The sequence below is a fragment of the Camelus ferus genome, chromosome X, assembly GCF_009834535.1.
Source record: "Camelus ferus isolate YT-003-E chromosome X, BCGSAC_Cfer_1.0, whole genome shotgun sequence".
Taxonomy (NCBI): Eukaryota; Metazoa; Chordata; class Mammalia; order Artiodactyla; family Camelidae; genus Camelus; species Camelus ferus.
In genome coordinates this window covers 5,565,149-5,582,668 of record NC_045732.1, presented here as the reverse complement: position 1 = coordinate 5,582,668, position 17,520 = coordinate 5,565,149, and the positions used below count along the sequence as shown (strand labels likewise).

Genomic DNA, 17,520 nt, shown 5'->3' with positions numbered 1-17,520 from the left:
TGATTATACACTGTTTTCAAAATTTTTTTCTCCCATCATTTAAAATTCTATTTCTCTCTTTTTTAAAACCTTTATTCCTGCATACGCATTAGATAGATAACTAAATAAACTCCTTAAAGACTACAATAGATAACTGATACACCAAAAGCCACATTGCCAGAGAGAGATGAGCAAGATGAAGAAGCAGAGGAACCACTCCCATTTAAAAGACCAAGAGAAATCCCCTGAAAGAATGATCAATGAAATAGACATTGATGGCCTACTAGATCAAGATATCAAAAAAAAAAAAAAGTGATAAAAGTACTGAAGGAACTAAAATAGATAGTGTTTAGAGATATAAAATATGTCAAAAATGAAATCAAAACTATATAGAAGAGCCAAGTAGAATTGGTATACTCATTGGCTGAGATGAGAGCTGATCTAAAGGCTGTACAAAGCAGACTAGATAATGCAGAGGAACGAATAAGTGATCTAGAAGACAGGACAACATAAAGCACATAATCTGAACAGCTGAGAGAAAAACAAATTAAAAACAATGAAGACAACATATAGGACCTATGGGATAATATAAAGAGTGCAAATCTATGTATACTAGGGGTTCCAAAAGGAGAAGAAAGAACAAAGGGGATTGACAAGGTATTGGAAGAAATCATGACTGAAAATTTCCCAAACTTAAACAAGGAATCAGATATTGAAGTACAAAAAGCTCACAGGGTGCCAACAGTAAGAACCTAAACTAACTCACACCAAGACATATCATAATCAAGATGTCCAGAGTCAAGGATAAAGAAATTATCCTAAAAGCAGCAAGAGAAAAATAAAGAGTGAGTTATAAGGGAACCTCCATAAGGCTCTCAGCTGATTTCTCTACACAAACACTACAGGCCAGAAGGGAGTGGCAAGATATATTCAAAGTCGTGAATGAAAAAAAGATGCAGCCTAGGATACTTTATCCAGCAAGGCTATCTTTAGGATAGAAGGAGAGATAAAGAATTTCACAGACAAGCAAAAACTAGAAGAGTTTAGCAACACTAAACCCATGCTAAAAGAAATATTGAAAGGTCTACTCTGAAAAGAAAAGAAGCAGGATGCTACAGAAATGAGAAAATCATAACTGGAAAGGTGATAACTACCATGAATTCCAAATGGAATAAACATGAAATTATAGAAGAAGACATGTAAATCATAAAGAGTGGGAGAGGGAAGCAAGAAAATATGGAGTTTTTTTTTTCTTTCTTTTTAAAATTTTCTGTTCTCAGTAGGATGGGTTTGAGCTTATATTAATATCTGTTTCATACAAACAGTTATAGTAATGGGATAATAGATTTACAAAAAAGGCAACCACAAGCCAAAAACATACAACGGAATCACAAAAACTAAATAAAATCCAAGATAATACACAGGAAAATTACCAACCACAAAAGGAAGAAGAAAGGAACAAAGAAGAAATACCAAATCAACTGCAAAGAGAAGTTCAAAATGGCAATAAACACACATCTATTATTAATTACTGTAAATGTTAATGGACTAAGCACTCCAATCAAAAGACTAGAGTGGAAGACTGGATAATAAAGCAAGAACCTTCAATAGGCTGCATACAACAGACCCACTTTACGGAGAAGGACACATATAGTTTGAGAGTGAAAGGATGGAAAAGGACATTCCATGCAAATGGAAAACCAAAAAAGCAGGTGTAGCAGTACTGATTTTAGACAAAATAGATTTTAAAACAAAGGCCATAAAGAAAGATAAAGAAGGACAATTTATAATTATTAAAGGAGTAATACAAGATGAGGATATTACACTCATTAATATATATGAACCCAATATAGGAGCACCTAAGTACATAAAACTATTACTAACAGAGATAAAGAGGGATATTGATGGGAATACAATCACTGTCAGAGATTTTAACACCATATTAACATCACTAGACAGATATTCCATACAGAAAATAAATAAGGCAACAAAGAAATTAAATGATGCAATAGAAAAATTAGACTTGGTGGGTATTTTCAGAGCATTACAACCCTCCAAAAATAGGATATATATTCTTTTCAAGTGCACATGGAACATCTTCTAGGACTGATCATGTACCTGGGCACAAAAGAAGCCTCAACAATTTTAAGAAGATAGAAATTATCTCAAGCATCTTTACTGACCACAATGCCATGAAACTAGAAATCAAATACAGAGAAAGAATTCAGAAAAAAAAGAAAGCATGGAGATTAAACAACATGTTACTAAAAAACCAATGGGTCAATGAGGAAATTAAAGTTGAAATTAAAAAATACCTTAATAAAAATGAAAATGGAAACACAACTAAACAATATTTATGGGATCCTGCAAAGGCAGTGCTGAGAGGGAATTTTATAGCGATACAGGCTTTCTTCGAAAAGAGAAGAACAATCTCAAATAAACAATCTAATCCACAAGCTAAAAGAATTAGAAAATGAAAAGAAAGTGCAAAAGTCAGCAGAAAGAAGGAAATAATAAAATCAGGGAGGAAATAAATAAAATAGAGATTAAAAACACAATATAAAAAAATCGATCAAACTAAAATCTGTTTTTTTGAAAAAGTAAATGAAGTCGATAAACTTCTGACCAAACTCACAAAGAAGAAAACAGAGGGAGTACACATAAGCAAAATAAGATAGGACAATGGAGAAATTACAACAAATAATGCAGAAATACAGAATATCATATGAGAGTATTATGAAAAACTATATGGAAACAAAATGGATAACCTAGAGGAGATGGACAAGTTTCTGGAAACATACTGTCCACCAAGACTGAATCAAGAAGAAACTGACCACTTGAACAAACCGATTACTAGAAATGAAATCGAAACAGCAATAAAAACCTCCCTACAAATAAAAGTCCAGGACCAGACGGCTTCACTGGGGAAATCTACCAAACATACAAAGAAGAACTCATACTAGTCCTTCTCAAACTCTTCCAGAAGATTGAAAAGGAGGGGATACCCCCAAATTCATTCTATGAAGCCACCATCACCCTGATACCAAAACCAGGCCAAGACACTACCAAAAAGAGGGATCAAAGACCAATATCACTGATGAACATAGGTGCAAAATTCCTTACCAAATTATTAGCAAATAGAATCCAACAGCACATTAGAAAGATACACATCATGATCAAGTGGGGGTCCATCCCAGGGACACAAGGGTGGTTCAACATACACAGATCAATCAATGTAATACATCACATCAACAAGAGAGAGGACAAAAACCACATGATCATCTCAATAGATGCAGAAAAAGCATTTGATAAAATTCAACCACTATTTATCGTAAAAACTCTCACCAAAGTGGGTACAGAGGGAACATATCTCAACATAATAAAAGCTATATATGACAAACCTACAGCCAGCACACTACTCAACAGTGAAATACTCAAAAGCTTCCCAATAAACTCTGGGACAAGGCAAGGCTGCCCCCTATCACCACTCCTATTCAACATAGTCTTGGAAGTCCTAGCCACAGCAAGCAGGCAAGAGAGAGAAATAAAAGGGATCCAAATTGAAAAAGAAGAAGTAAAAGTGTCACTATATGCCAACGACATCTTACTATATATATAGAAAACCCTAAAAGTTCCACACAAAAACTACTAGAGCTGATTGAAGAATTCAGCAAGTTAGCGGGTTACAAGATTAATGTTCAAAAATCAGTTGCATTTCTTTACACTAATGATGAATCAATAGTAGAAGAAAGTATAGAAACACTCCCCTTTAAAATAGCACCCAAAGTAATAAAATACCTAGAAATAAATCTAACCAAGGAGGTGAAAGAATTATACATAGAAAACTATAAACCACTGCTGAAGGAAATTAAAGAAGACATAAAAAAATGGAGAGACATCCCATGCTCCTGGATTGGAAGAATAAATATTGTTAAAATGGTCATACTGCCCAAGGCATCTACAGATTTAATGCAATCCCTATCAAATTACCCAGAACATATTTCACAGAATTAGAATAAATCATAATAAAATTTATATGAAACTACAAAAGACCTAGAATTGCCAAAGCATTACTGAAGAAAAAGAAAGAGACTGAAGGAATAAGTCTCCCAGGCTTCAGACAATACCATAGGGCTACAGCAATCAAAAAAGCATGTTATTGGTATGAAAACAGACATATGGACCAGTAGAACAGAATAGAGAGCCCAGAAATGAACCCACAAACTTTTGGTCAACTAATCTTTGACAAAATAGGCAAGAATATACAATGGAATAAAGACAGTCTCTTCAGCAAATGGTGTTGGGAAAACTGGACAGCAGCATGTAAATCAATGAAGCTAAAACACTCCCTTACACCATACATAAAAATAAATGCCAAATGGAGCAAAGACTTAAACATAAGACAAGATAAATTAAACCTCCTAGAAGAAAATATAGGCAGAACATTATCTGACATATATCTCAAAAATATTCTCCTAGAACAGTCTACCCAAGCAATAGAAATAAAAGCAATAATAAACAAATGGGAACTAATTAAACTTAGAAGCTTCTATATAGCAAAGGAAACCATAAACGAAACAAAACAACCTTTGGAATTGGAGAAAATTTTTGCAAAAGATGAAAACTGACAAAGGCTCGATCTCCAGAATATATAAGCAGCTAATATGACTTAATAAGAAAAAAACAATCAACCCAATCCAAAAATGGGCAAAAGACCTAAATAAGCAATTCTCCAAAGAAGAAATACAAATGATAAATCAGCACATGAAAAAATGCTCGGTGTCACTAATTATCAGAGAAATGCAAATCAAAACTACAATGAGGTATCACCTCACACCAGTCAGAATGGCCATCATTCAAAAGTCCACAAATGACAAATGCTGGAGAGGCTGTGGATAAAGGGGGACCCTCCTACACTGCTGGTTGGAATGCAGGTTGGTGCAGCCACTGTGGAAAACAGTATGGAGATTCCTCAAAAGACTAAGAATAGACTTACTGTATGACCCAGGAATCCCACTCCTGGGCATATATCCAGAAGGATATCCATATATCCTACTTCAAAAAGACACCTGCACCCCAATGTTCGTAGCAGCAGTATTTACAATAGCCAGGACATGGAAACAGCCTAAATGTCCATCAACAGATGAATCAATTAAGAAGATGTGGTATATTTATACAATGGAATACTTTTCAGCCACACACACACAAAAAAATGACAACATAACACCATTTGCAGCAGCATGGATGTCCCTGGAGAGTGTCATTCTAAATGAAGTAAGCAAGAAAGAGAAAGAAAAATAATACATGTGATCTCTCATATGTGGAATAATAATAAAAAAAAGAACATAAATACAAAACAGAAACAGACTCATAGACATAGAATACAACCTTGTGGTTGCCAAGGGGGTGGGGGGTGTGTAGGGACTGACTGGGATTTGAAAATTTGTAGACACTGACAGGCATATGTAGAATAGTTAAACATTATACTGTGTAGCACAGGGAAATGTATACAAGATCTTGTGGTAGCTCACAGTGAAAAAGAACGCAACCGTGAGTATATGTATGTTCATGTATAACTTTAAAATTATGCTCTACAGAGGAATTTGACACAACATTGTAAAATGACTATAACTCAATAAAACTGTTAAAAAAATGTGTTCAATGGGAAAAAAAGGTTTCATAAGTAAAATAAATATAAGAAATGTTATATACTCTATTACCATTTTGGAGATTCAAGATGAACAAAAAAAATCCAAATCTCTGAGAAGTCCTGCATCAAATAACAGTATTTTTAACTTAGTGTTTTTCATATATATTCAGACCCAAAACCCTTTTCACAAAATACTCATCTCTTGGGACTCATTTAGGGAAATGCTGGTCTCGAGTGTGCCTCTGAGCTGCTCACAGGCTCCAGTTTCTAAAGCCCCCCCAGTTTTCTGGCTGTATTCTATTAAATTCACAAGTTAAGGATTCCTCACCCAGTATTCCAAGATGCTTCTCTTCCTCCACTTGCACTCTTTCCTGGAATGTCTCATCTTGGAAGGCCTCATATCGAACTTTCCAGTAAGTACCTCCAATTCGGTTGGAGCTCTTCTCGAAGAATCTATGTGAGCCACTGGCATATAAGAAGGCAAACTTCACATGATTTATCCACGTATAAATAGACTCCCATCTCACCCTTGTTCTCATCGTTGTAGGTTTTTGTGGTTATGAAGGATCTCAGAGATCATATAGGTTAACTTCCACCTAGAGAAGGTATCTCCTCTGGTGACACCACTAATCAGTGATATACAGCTTCTGTTTGAACCTTCCAAAAGTCAGGGGACTAATTCTCAGAGAATACAATTCCTCTTACTGTTGGATATGTTTAATTGTTGGAGATCTTTATGTTAGGTTGGAATCTTGCTTGCAAGTTCCAGACACTGGGACAAGTTCTATTCTCCAGAGTTAAGTAGTCTTACATCTGTTCTCAATCATCCTCAGGTACTCAAGATTCTTTCTCCCCTTAATCACTAATATCCTTCATTCAAAAATGAAAGCCCACTAACTTAGCAAGACCAGTTGCAGATTCTAAAAGTCATGCTGAGACCCAAGTGCCTACTTTCCTATGTTTTCTGCAGATCCGTTATAGTATTTCCTACTGGAAGAATGAATATGATGGATATCCAAGAATTTTCCCCTATAAACTCTCTTAGCCATCTATCAAATGCCTCTTTTGGAAAGACCTGGAATCACTGATAGCCCAGTGAGTCAGCTTAACATAAGGCCTAGCAACTGATTAGGGCACTAACCTTCTGCTCTACCTTGCCCACATATGAATCATGGATGATGCATAAGAATTTGGAGAAATTCCTCCAAAAGGATGGTCATGGAATGGCCACAAGGCACGTTGCCTCCCCTCTTCCTATACTTCTCCAAGTGCATTTTATACTTCAGCTTAAATGTCTCCTTCATACTACTGTAAAGAAAGGAAGGAGCAAAGAGGTAAATAATAGGTAAATTAAAGAAGAGTTTGAGAATTTCCATTTCAACTGATCTGGTCCCACCTGTGCCTTGTTTTCTGCTTGGACCTTTTGCTGGGGATATGACATAACCGTATGAAAAGCTTTATTGCTTGCTCCCCAAGAGCAACTCTTCTGGGGGCCACAAGAATTTATCTAACAGTTATGTCATGTAGCTCCAGACAGACAATGATTGTGACCCCTCATGTGAAATGAGAGATTTCTGAAGGGGAGTAATAGGTGTTTGTGGCTGGGCCCAGGGGTAGGGAGAGAGAGCCCAATGTCTCTTACCTGCCTGGCTCCCTCAAATTCTTCCCAGTACTCCCATCATGACCCATTGGGCCATAGTCCCATTGAATCTCATGGGCCTCAATGAAGTACTGCCGGACTTTTCCTGTGAGGAGGTTCATGGGAGGTGCCGTGGAGCAAGACTTGACCTTGTAGAGTGCTTGCATGCCATCTGGAAGTAGAACATCATGGCTGGCTCCATTCCACTCAATATGTATTTCCTCCAGATGGCTCACCTCTCTCTTTCTCTTAATGTTTCCCCCTCCTGTCTTCTAAAAGCTCTTTACCCCTTCCCCTAAATGGGCCAGTTTTTCTCATTCCTTAAGAATCTGTCTGGGAGAGAGGGAGCCCAAGTGGGAATTTAAGTATCTCTACCTGCTCACCACCACTGACTCATTTATATTTCCTCACTCTTTCCTCCACAAAATGCTTACACTTTATATATTTACATTATTATATACAAATATATATATTTTATATACCACTTTAAATATATATTATATATTTAAAATATATAATTTATAATTATGTAAATTAGATATAAATTATATAATTATATCATTAAATATATAAATAATATAGATCGATATATATAATATTTGTATATATATTACATAACCAGAGTTTAAGTCCAAGTCTTATCACTACCTGTAGGACCTTACGTAAGTCACTTGCTAAATCTGAGCTTTAACCCCTGATTTGTAAATGGTGAAAAGAGGGAAATCTACCACTCTAGGCTGGTTGGAGCATCAAATTTAAAAAAGAGGAGTAAGTTAATTGTAAATTGAGAAGCTCCCAAAATAATAGAACACCTTGTACACATGCAGATAAATTTCCACACTTGCAAATGTCAGGAAAATGTAGATTCTAAGTAGTGTTTCCAAATGTGGAAGATGTTATATTGAGGCATAGTGGTAATGGAAGATACCGCCTTATATTTGCTTAGATATCTATAGAGGTCATTCAGGTACATTATATCATTTGAGTCTCACAATATCTCAAGAAGATTTGAAATCTGAAATTAGAAATCTGAGGTATTAAGAAGGAGGAAGTAAGGACATTTGCTTTTATTGAATGTGTATTATATGCCAGGCCCTGTGTCAGGTGACTTATGCATGTTATCTTCTTCAATCCTCATAACTAGCCTGTGAAACAGACTTTTAATGTCTGCTTTTACCAATGAAGGAAACTAAGGTTCAGAGAGGTTAAATAACTTGCCTAAGATTGCACAGCTAGTCAGCAATAAGGATTTAAGTACCTATCTACTAAATGTAAATTTGAGTACCCATTTTCTTCTCTTTGTATCCACTATCTTGGTCCCATCATTTTCCTAGTCTCTAAGATTCAAAATTCCATTATGTCTCTGAAACCTCATTACAACTTTATAAGGTAGGAATCATTATTTAAACCTCAGATGAGGAAACATAGACTCAGAAAAGTGATATGACTTACCAAAGTTAACTAACTGGTGGAACCAGGTTTTGAATCCAGGCATGCCTGGTTTTAAGGCTCATCCTTGCTCTACTATCACACAGCATCTCTAACCTCCAACTATATTCATATTCCCGTACCCAGTTACCTTTGGGACTGAGGGCAGACCCTGGATGACAGAACATGAATAACTGACCTTTATTTGGTCAAACCTACCATTCCAGTCTCATTATCCCACCAGTCTATAACTCCTCACCTATTCAAATCCACTTTCATATACTCAGATATCACTTTCCTGACACTCACCTAATTTACTATACATCAAATAATTCTAGAAAGTGAGAGCTGAAGAGGATCTTAGAAACTATTTAGACAAAGTCCCCAATTTTATATACATGGCAAATGAAGCCCAGAAATGCAAAGGAAAATTTCCAAAGTCTTGCAGTGATTCTTTCAGAGCTGAGACAACTTAAACCTTCTAAACCTTCATCTACCTAATACTCTTTCCATTGCCTCATATGCTCTTCCTTACCTCTGATGCTCCTCAGTGTACTGTGCCATCACTTCAATCATTCTCCTTCTGAAAACCAAACCTTCTACACCTATTGCTGTTGGGTTCCTACTTGTGTCATTACTTGCCCACAATATTCCGTGATCTCTTGCAGAATCCTTACTCTTTTTTAACTAATTTCTCCTTCACTCCCTGTCTCTCTGTTCAATCAGCAACAAATATTATCAGGTCTTAATTCCTTGGAATTCTGAGCAAAAAAAAAAAAAAGGCACCTTAAAATTCCACTCATCCATTCCTACACTATCTTACATTAGAGAAGGGGAAGATGAAACCCAGAGAGGTGTGCCCAGGTCACCCTGTAATTTAATAGCTAAGCCAGGAAAGAATCTTTTTCCCCAGAATTCTAGACTAGTGTTTTATAATTTATACCCAACTGTCTCACCTGAAAGACCAATTTTATGGCCCCAGGCTCCTGATAACCATTACTCTTATACTTGAAGGATCAGAGATGCTAGATCTCACCTTGCAAGTGACTATTCACTTGACAGCTAATTAACCAGGTGCCAGGTTCCTGAGGCACCATTTCAGTAGTCACAAAGGTGGCTGGAAAGATGTGAGCCACATCAGTTCGGTGACCTCGAATGGTCAGCATCTGTCCATGGAAGAAAGCTGTGTGGACATCTACCTCATTGCCCATGCCAAATAAATGCAAGGCCACACGCTTCTGTGCACACATGCTTAGCTCTGGTAAGTTTCCAAAGACAAAGCCATTGATTGCTGAAAAAGAACACCCAAAGAAAATATCAGAGTTAGGAAAGGACAACCCAATGAGAGAAGCCTTATCATTTGATAATGATAATAGATAACATTTAGATGAGGTTTTAAAGAGCATACTGGATGACCATATGCATTATCTCATTTAAATCTCACAAACAGCTTTCAGAAATAGGCAGGTATTGTTGGTCTTATGTAAAAAAAAAAAAAAGAAAAAAGAAAAAAGAAAATCAGGCTCAGAAAGGCAAAGTTACTTCTCTCCCAAGGCCACAGAGTTATTAAGTGGTAAAGCCAAGATTTCAACCCCACAACCTGAGGACGCTTTCTAAGAAATGGAGTTTATTTCACAAACTGTTCTTTCCTTCTAGGTCAATTTCCTTCTGAAATTTCCACAGGACTGTTGTCAAGTTAGCTGACTAATTATCATGGTTATTACAAGCAATTGGTATAAAACCCAAGAGAAATTTGAGCTGTCAAAGCAATCCTCTGCCTCTTCCCTCTGAGTTTTCACCTCCCCTTGGGACTCTGATTTTGAGCCTACCTCTGTCACCAAGGACAGGTAAATCACTCCTATAATTAACAAAAGCCAAATCAACTTGTTTCCATTTCTAAAATCAGTACTCTGTCTATGCCTCAGGGCTTTTGTGCCTTTAGTTTGTTTTAAATTTAATTAAGATGATAAATTCCCTTATGGGAAACCATTTTTTTCCTCCACAAAGTGGGTAATTTTCTCCAGATTGCATCTTTTTAGAACAATGAATGATTAACTAATTATATTGGCAGGCAACCCCCACCAAGGTGACGGAGCACATGGTGCATGACTTTGGTGTCAACAGCCTGAGCCATTCCACTTTATGAGGCAGGGTATCTGGTGGCAAGAGCACTGTCTATGCAGTCAGATAAATCAGGGTTGGAATTTTAGCTGTGCTATTTATTTTCTGTGTAATACTGGAGGTTCAGTTTCCTCCTGAGTAAAACAGGGAAAAGCTGCCTACTACTCCTGGTCCTTGTGAGGATTAAAAAGGACCAGATGTGTGAAAGCACCCACTAAACACTAGGCCCAGTGGAGACCCTCCATCAGTGTTCACCATCATGGTATGGCCACCTCTTTCCACCTCACCATGCATCTTATTGCTCTCCTGAAAGGCTTCATCTTCTTTGTCTACTGAGGCAGGGTCTGAGCAGTAGGTGGCAATGTTCTCATCAATATGCCAGCTAAGGTTCTCATCTACCACACTAAAGAGCAGGAAGAAATCTTTGTCCACGTCTTGCCGCCGAGGAGGGGAGTTCCCATCCAGGGTTCCTAGGGCAAGTAAGAAATATACCCTTAAGAACTTTCTTTCTTTAGCAACAGTAAGCTGCAAGGGATACTCATAAGAAAAGAATAGAAAGATAGGGGCCTTAAGGGTCTGTCAGAAAAGTTAGATAGAGCCTTCTGCTGCTAATTTCTATTTCAAAACTCCCCAGATAAAACCACCAATTCAGTTGAACCTTGGGCTTGAAGGCAGGGTGTATAGGATCTAGAATAAGTTCCTTCCACTATGCCTGGCTATGTCTTCAACCCAGGGATCTAATCTGACCATACTTAATCAAAATACCCAGTTCTTCAGGTCTGATTATACCTTAAACATACCTTATTTCCAACCAAATTCACAATTCTCTCCAAATCCTGATGGCTTTCAATTCTATCCACATAAACTGTTAACACATGCTTTACTTTTATGTGACTTGACTTCCATCATTACTAATCAAGTTTTTCAAATGAAATAAGAAAAGAAAAAAGAAAGTAGCAACGTGTTTTTTGGTAACATTTTTGGTTTTTGTTTATTTTTAGAAACAAATATGTGATGAAATAGAAAAAAGATAGTTAAAATGGTGTTTGGCAGGATTTATTCCTGCTAATAAACCTGGGTGCTAAATTAATATGCCTCAGGCTTCTGCTCAATATGTAGGTAACTCAACTATATCACTGCTTCCCCTAGAAACTTCAAACTGCATCTCAGAGCTCACACTTAGGGTCTATACCTCTTTTACAGGTTATAAGGGGTCCAATGAGGCCAGTAGCAATGTCTCGTGGAGCATCTACATGAGAATGGTAGATCCAGGTGAGGCATGCTGGGTCAGCTTCAGTGGGTGCATGACCTTCTGGAATGGTCCAGTTGTAGATGTGACTGCCTCCCGGGGGAACAGAGTCATCAGTTTTCAGCCAACCAGAGGAACCATCTGGGTACAAGGAGCCTAGAAAATAAAATTGCACATGCCCAGTCCCAGAGTGAGTCAAAGGGAGCCTGGCAGATATAGAAACCTAGAGAAGGTTGACATATGGGACACCTAGTTCTAGTCTTATGGAGGGTAGACTTCTAAAATCCAGCATAGTGTTGCTCACAACCTGAGGAGGGCACAGATTCAGGTAATTCAGGTAGTCAAAGAACCCTAGATCTCACATCAACAGTGGGTGGAGAGGTGACAGCCCTTGGGGAAGGAACTATGGCCATGAAAAGTGCTGCACAGCCTAATCTAGTAGTGCCCTGGTGCAAAGCCAATGACATGGAGGCAAGAGAGAACACAGAATTTCCTTCCTTCAAACATCACTTTGGAAAACAAACAGCAGACAATCACAGAATTTCAGTCTAAAGGCAACTTAATGATAAGTTGGTCTACTTCCCATTTTATGGAAGAGGAAAAATAACTTACCCAAGGTCATACAGTGAGTTAGCAGCCAAGTTAGAGCATTCTGACTTCCCTCTCTATTCCACTTACTCATTGTTGTGTCAGTATTATAGGCCATTGGGCCTGGGATAGTGGGAGATACAGATGAGTAACACAAACTCCCTCTTAAGAAAAAAAAAATGGATCTTTTGGAAGACTGTGGCATTAGAATAATGCTCCCTTACTTTCAGAACAAACTCATCTCTTTTCAAAGCACAACTATTTTAGGGGAATGTTATTCAAGTAATTATTTGTGATAAAAGGTGAATTGAATCTCTACATTCTTAATGAAGAATCTGAGGTCCAGAGAGGGGCAGTGGCTTGTGCAAAGTCAAACAGTATGAATAGCAGAATTGATAACAGTATCCAGCCATGTTTTCACTGAGGAGAGTCCATGACACCTCAGATCAATAAGGAAGAAAAGACTATCTTTGTTCCCAGCTCTTCTCTCTCAGATGGCAGTAATGGAAAAAGGATATTTGTTGTGGGCAGGAAAAGGAAAGGGCAAACTGATTTACCTTCTGAGTCCTTCTCATAGAAAACACCATGGGGGTGTATGGTGTAGGGACGAGTGGCAAAATTTTTCAGGTGAATAAGGATGACATCTCCCACTTCAGCCTGCAACACTGGCCCCAGGAAGCCCAACCAGGCCGGCTGAAACATTTCATCCATGTATGAGCTATCCATATACTCCTTGTAGATGGTCTTCTTGTAGCTGCTTCCTATTCGGTTCTTGTCAGACTTTAGGAAGCTGGAAGCTACTCTGGGAAGGAAGGAAGGAGAGTCACAATTTTGTCTTTTTTTTCCAGAGGAGGCTGACTAAAGAGTCAGAGCTCACACTTAGGGCCTATACCTCTTTTACAGGTGTCCAATGAGGCCAGTATCAATGTTTTTTGCCCTATCTTTGTTTAGGGCAAAACAAGAGGAAGTGGGGTTGTACTAGTCAAAAGATGAAAGCTTTAGGTTAGAATCTAATTGTGAGAAGTATTAAGTTAAAGCATATGCATGTATTTGTATTTCAGCACTTTTAACCTACAAAATGGCAATTTCATGCAGTACAGCCTAATATATGGTAATGGGGAGGCAATAACTATGGACTGACTCTTTAAGTGATCAACTCCCTATCCATGTGCCTTGACTTAGTGTTGTCCTGCTATATACGGGAAGTCTTACAGCATAGTGGTAAGATCACAAATGTGGAGCCAGGAAGTTTCAATTAAATGCCATTGTTGCCATTTCCAAATCTGTGGGACTTTGAGCAAGTTACTTAATTTCTCTGTACATAGTTTCCCCATCTGTAAAATGGAGATAATCACAGTACCAATTTCAGACAGTTGTTACTGGTGACTTAAGTAATCAAAATATCTAAGAATTTAGAAAAGCATCTGGAAAACAGTAAATACTTAACAAATGTTAACTGTTGATTCAAAGTATTGGGGATAGGGTATAACAAAGTTATCTGTTAAAGACATTTTTAATATAAAGACTCTGTGCCTCCAAAACTAGATAAGTTGAAAGATAGTTTGTCAAAAAAAGACAGCTGATTTTCCTACTCTAATTCTTCCTAGAGAGATCTGAGATGTTACAATCAACTTTGGAAAACTCTGAGATTTTTAAGAAACAAAGCAATTCATGATCACAAAAGATTTTTAAAATATATTCTTTTGATTTTTTTCTCAATAGATATTTGTGGAACACCTGCAAAGCTCTAAGATTAAGAAAAGTTAATCCTGTGGGATCTTTGAGAGGCAGAATGGTGAGAAGAGTATGAGCTTTGCATCCACATTACCCAGGTTTGAATCCTAGCTCTCCCGTGTACTAGCTGTGGAACTTGGGCAAGTCACTTGATCTCTCTGAGCCTCAATTTTCTCACCTACAATAATATTCATACTCTCCTTTTAGAGTTTTTGTAAGAATCAGGTTAGACAAAGTATGTAAACTTCTAGTATGGTGCCTGTCACAAAGTGTTACATAAGTGATAGCTACTACTATTCTTTCCCTGATTCTAAGGTTGATATTATATTTTTACAACTTCACATATCTCAAGTCAGTATAGTTCCACTGAACATGGCAACATACCTACAATACACACATCTTACAAACCCTGTATATATTTCAAGTTTCTTGTTTAAAGGCTAAACAGCTATTACTAAAACAGCATTGTGGATATCACCTTAGAATCAAGGCAATACGTAATGACCTTTTGAACCCTAAAAGTGTTGAGGCATTTCAGTATGGAAAATCAGACTCCTCCTGAATCAACTATTTCTCGTCTCAGGAAATGTGTCATTGGAGGTACAACACAGAGATCAGGAGCAGTTTGTAACCACACCCTGGGAAAAGGTCCTCAAGAGCTACCTATTGACCTCAAGGGTGTCCGTCTACAACTCCAGCTCTAATTCCACAAGAGATTAAACCTACGTGTCACTGTCCAGAGGCTGGTTCGTGATGACATTTCTTCCCTTTGGAGCATAGTTCCACTGCACATCCTGGATGCCCAGATAGTAGACTCTAGTGGCCCCATCAGTCAGTTGGAGCCACAAGGGTTGCATGAATAGCAGAGCCCAGAGGAGACGGCTTGATTCCATGGCCCACATTACTCTGGGGAACAGGCAAATGAATAGCTGCTGGTATAGAAGAAAGAGAACAAAAGTGCTTTGCATGTATCTGGAAAATGAAAGAGGCAAGAGCCAGACAGAGTGACTGAGAAAACAAAACCCAATGAGCCCAGAATATACACCTTTCCTGATTCTTTTCAACAAGTGTTCAAGGATCTCTAAACATTGGACTTTAGAGGGCAAAGTTAAAAGTTCACTTGTACTGACAATTATGTATTAGTTCCTTCAGAAGAGAAATCAGGATCCACTTCAGCAGTGTATAAAGAAGAATATACTCTGTTCCAAAAATCAGGAGACAGGCATCAGAAGCCTGACTGAGTCATTGATTCACTTGGTATCTGAATCAAGTCACTGATTCTGCCTGTGTCTCTCTCTGCTTTCATCATTGCCTCTTTCCATCCTCTATTAACTGCATTTAAAGGCAAATGAGAATTCACCAAAAGACATTTACTAGAATGTTCATAGACTCACACTGGAAACAGCCAACATGTCCATGAACACTGTAATGAATGAGTAAATTGCATTTTATTCATGCAGTGGAATTTTATATAGCAATGATAATAAACAAACTACAACTATATGTGAAAATATAGATGTCTCTCACAAACATAATGCTGCAGAAAGAAACCAGACAAAAAAGAGTACACACTGTATAACTTCATTTATGTAAAGTACAAAATCAGGCAAAATAATCTATGCTGTTAGAAGCCAGGATAATCTTTGCCCTTGGGGTAAGGATCAGTGACTGCTAAGGGAAGGGGAGAAAGGGTTCTAGGTAATATTCTGTTTCATGATTCATTTACTGGTTACATGAGTGTGTTTAGTCTGTGAAAATACATTGAGCTGTGAACTTATCACATTCTCAGAAGAAATGTTCTCTGCTGGTTCTCTGCCAAGCACAAATTCATTTCATGTGTCCAATCCTGAGTCAGAGTTAGAATTAAACCTCTAGCCTCTCACTCCACTACATCAGTCAGGCAGTTAGGCTTCTTAGGGCTGATATGAAGTACTCAGTCATACCAGACACAGCCACAGTCAATCCCAGAAACACAAATAATGTAACACAAACAGACATAGATATACATTTACATACACTTAGACACATGAAGTCTTATCTAAAAGCAGAGGTGCACAAACTTGCATCCAGACATAGAACCACACTGTCACATAGAGTCTTAGTCACTTTCATCATCATCATCATCATTACTGTCATCACAGCAATATTTATTGTGTGATCGTGGCATGTCAGGCATTGTTCTAAGTGTTTTACATAGATTAAATCATTTAATCCACACAACAACACTATGAAGCAAATGCCAGCATTATCTTCATATTATAGAAGGAGAAACTGCAGAACAGAGGTATAAGATAATCTGTCCAAGCTCACCTAGTTAACAATCAGTAGCATTGGGTTGTAAGCTCAAGGAAGTATAGGTCCAGTATCTGGTTTTTTTTTTTAATTGAAGTATAGGTGACATAATATTATATTAGTTTCAAGTATACATGTTCTTAATCACCATGATATACTACCTTCTACAAAATATACTTGTGCACTTACATGCATATACACAGAGAACATATACAGACATATCTTGTTTTATTGCACTTCACTTTTTTGCACTTTGCACATATTGCGCTTTTACAAATTGAAGATTTGTGGCAACCCTGCATTGCCAGATGATGTTTAGCATTTTTTAGCAATAAAGCATTTTAAATTCAAGTATGTACATTGTTTTTTTTCTAGACCTAATGCTATTGCACACTTCATAGACTACAGTATAGTGTAAACAGAACTTTTATATGCACTGGGAAACCAAAAAAATAATTTGTGTGACTCATTTTATTGTGATATTCACTTTATTGCAGTGATCTGGAACCAAATCTGAAATATCTCCAAGGTATGTTTGCATATGCCTATAGCTGTAGTCACATGTGGGAAAACTCCATACACTCTGAAACATGCAATCACATGTACTTATGATCACTTCTAGAAACAGACACATATATTCAAATAGGCAGAGATACATCTAATCAATATCATTCATAATGATGATAATAATGATGGTAGGTATCATTCATCAAGAGATTACTACATGCTAAATACAATGCTCAGCTTTTTATATGAATTATTTCACTAAATTCTCAACCTAAGCACATAATATAGAGACTATTAATCAAAAATAGAAAACCAAATATATGCACAGACTCA

At 37.3% G+C, this 17,520-nt stretch overlaps 1 protein-coding gene across 1 annotated transcript in view; it reads right to left on the bottom strand.

Annotated features, from left to right (window-relative positions):
* HEPH (hephaestin) overlaps nucleotides 1-15,339 on the bottom strand; it is a 78,326-nt gene extending 62,987 nt beyond the window's left edge. Inside the window, exons 1-7 of the mRNA XM_032475624.1 lie at nucleotides 15,115-15,339; nucleotides 13,212-13,456; nucleotides 12,010-12,222; nucleotides 11,105-11,287; nucleotides 9,733-9,987; nucleotides 7,272-7,440; nucleotides 5,958-6,094 (exon numbers count right to left, since the gene is read on the bottom strand). Coding sequence (XP_032331515.1) covers nucleotides 5,958-6,094; nucleotides 7,272-7,440; nucleotides 9,733-9,987; nucleotides 11,105-11,287; nucleotides 12,010-12,222; nucleotides 13,212-13,456; nucleotides 15,115-15,290 — 1,378 coding nt within the window. The 5' untranslated portion in view covers nucleotides 15,291-15,339. The remainder of the gene's footprint in view (nucleotides 1-5,957; nucleotides 6,095-7,271; nucleotides 7,441-9,732; nucleotides 9,988-11,104; nucleotides 11,288-12,009; nucleotides 12,223-13,211; nucleotides 13,457-15,114) is intronic.
* Nucleotides 15,340-17,520: the final 2,181 nt, after the last annotated feature.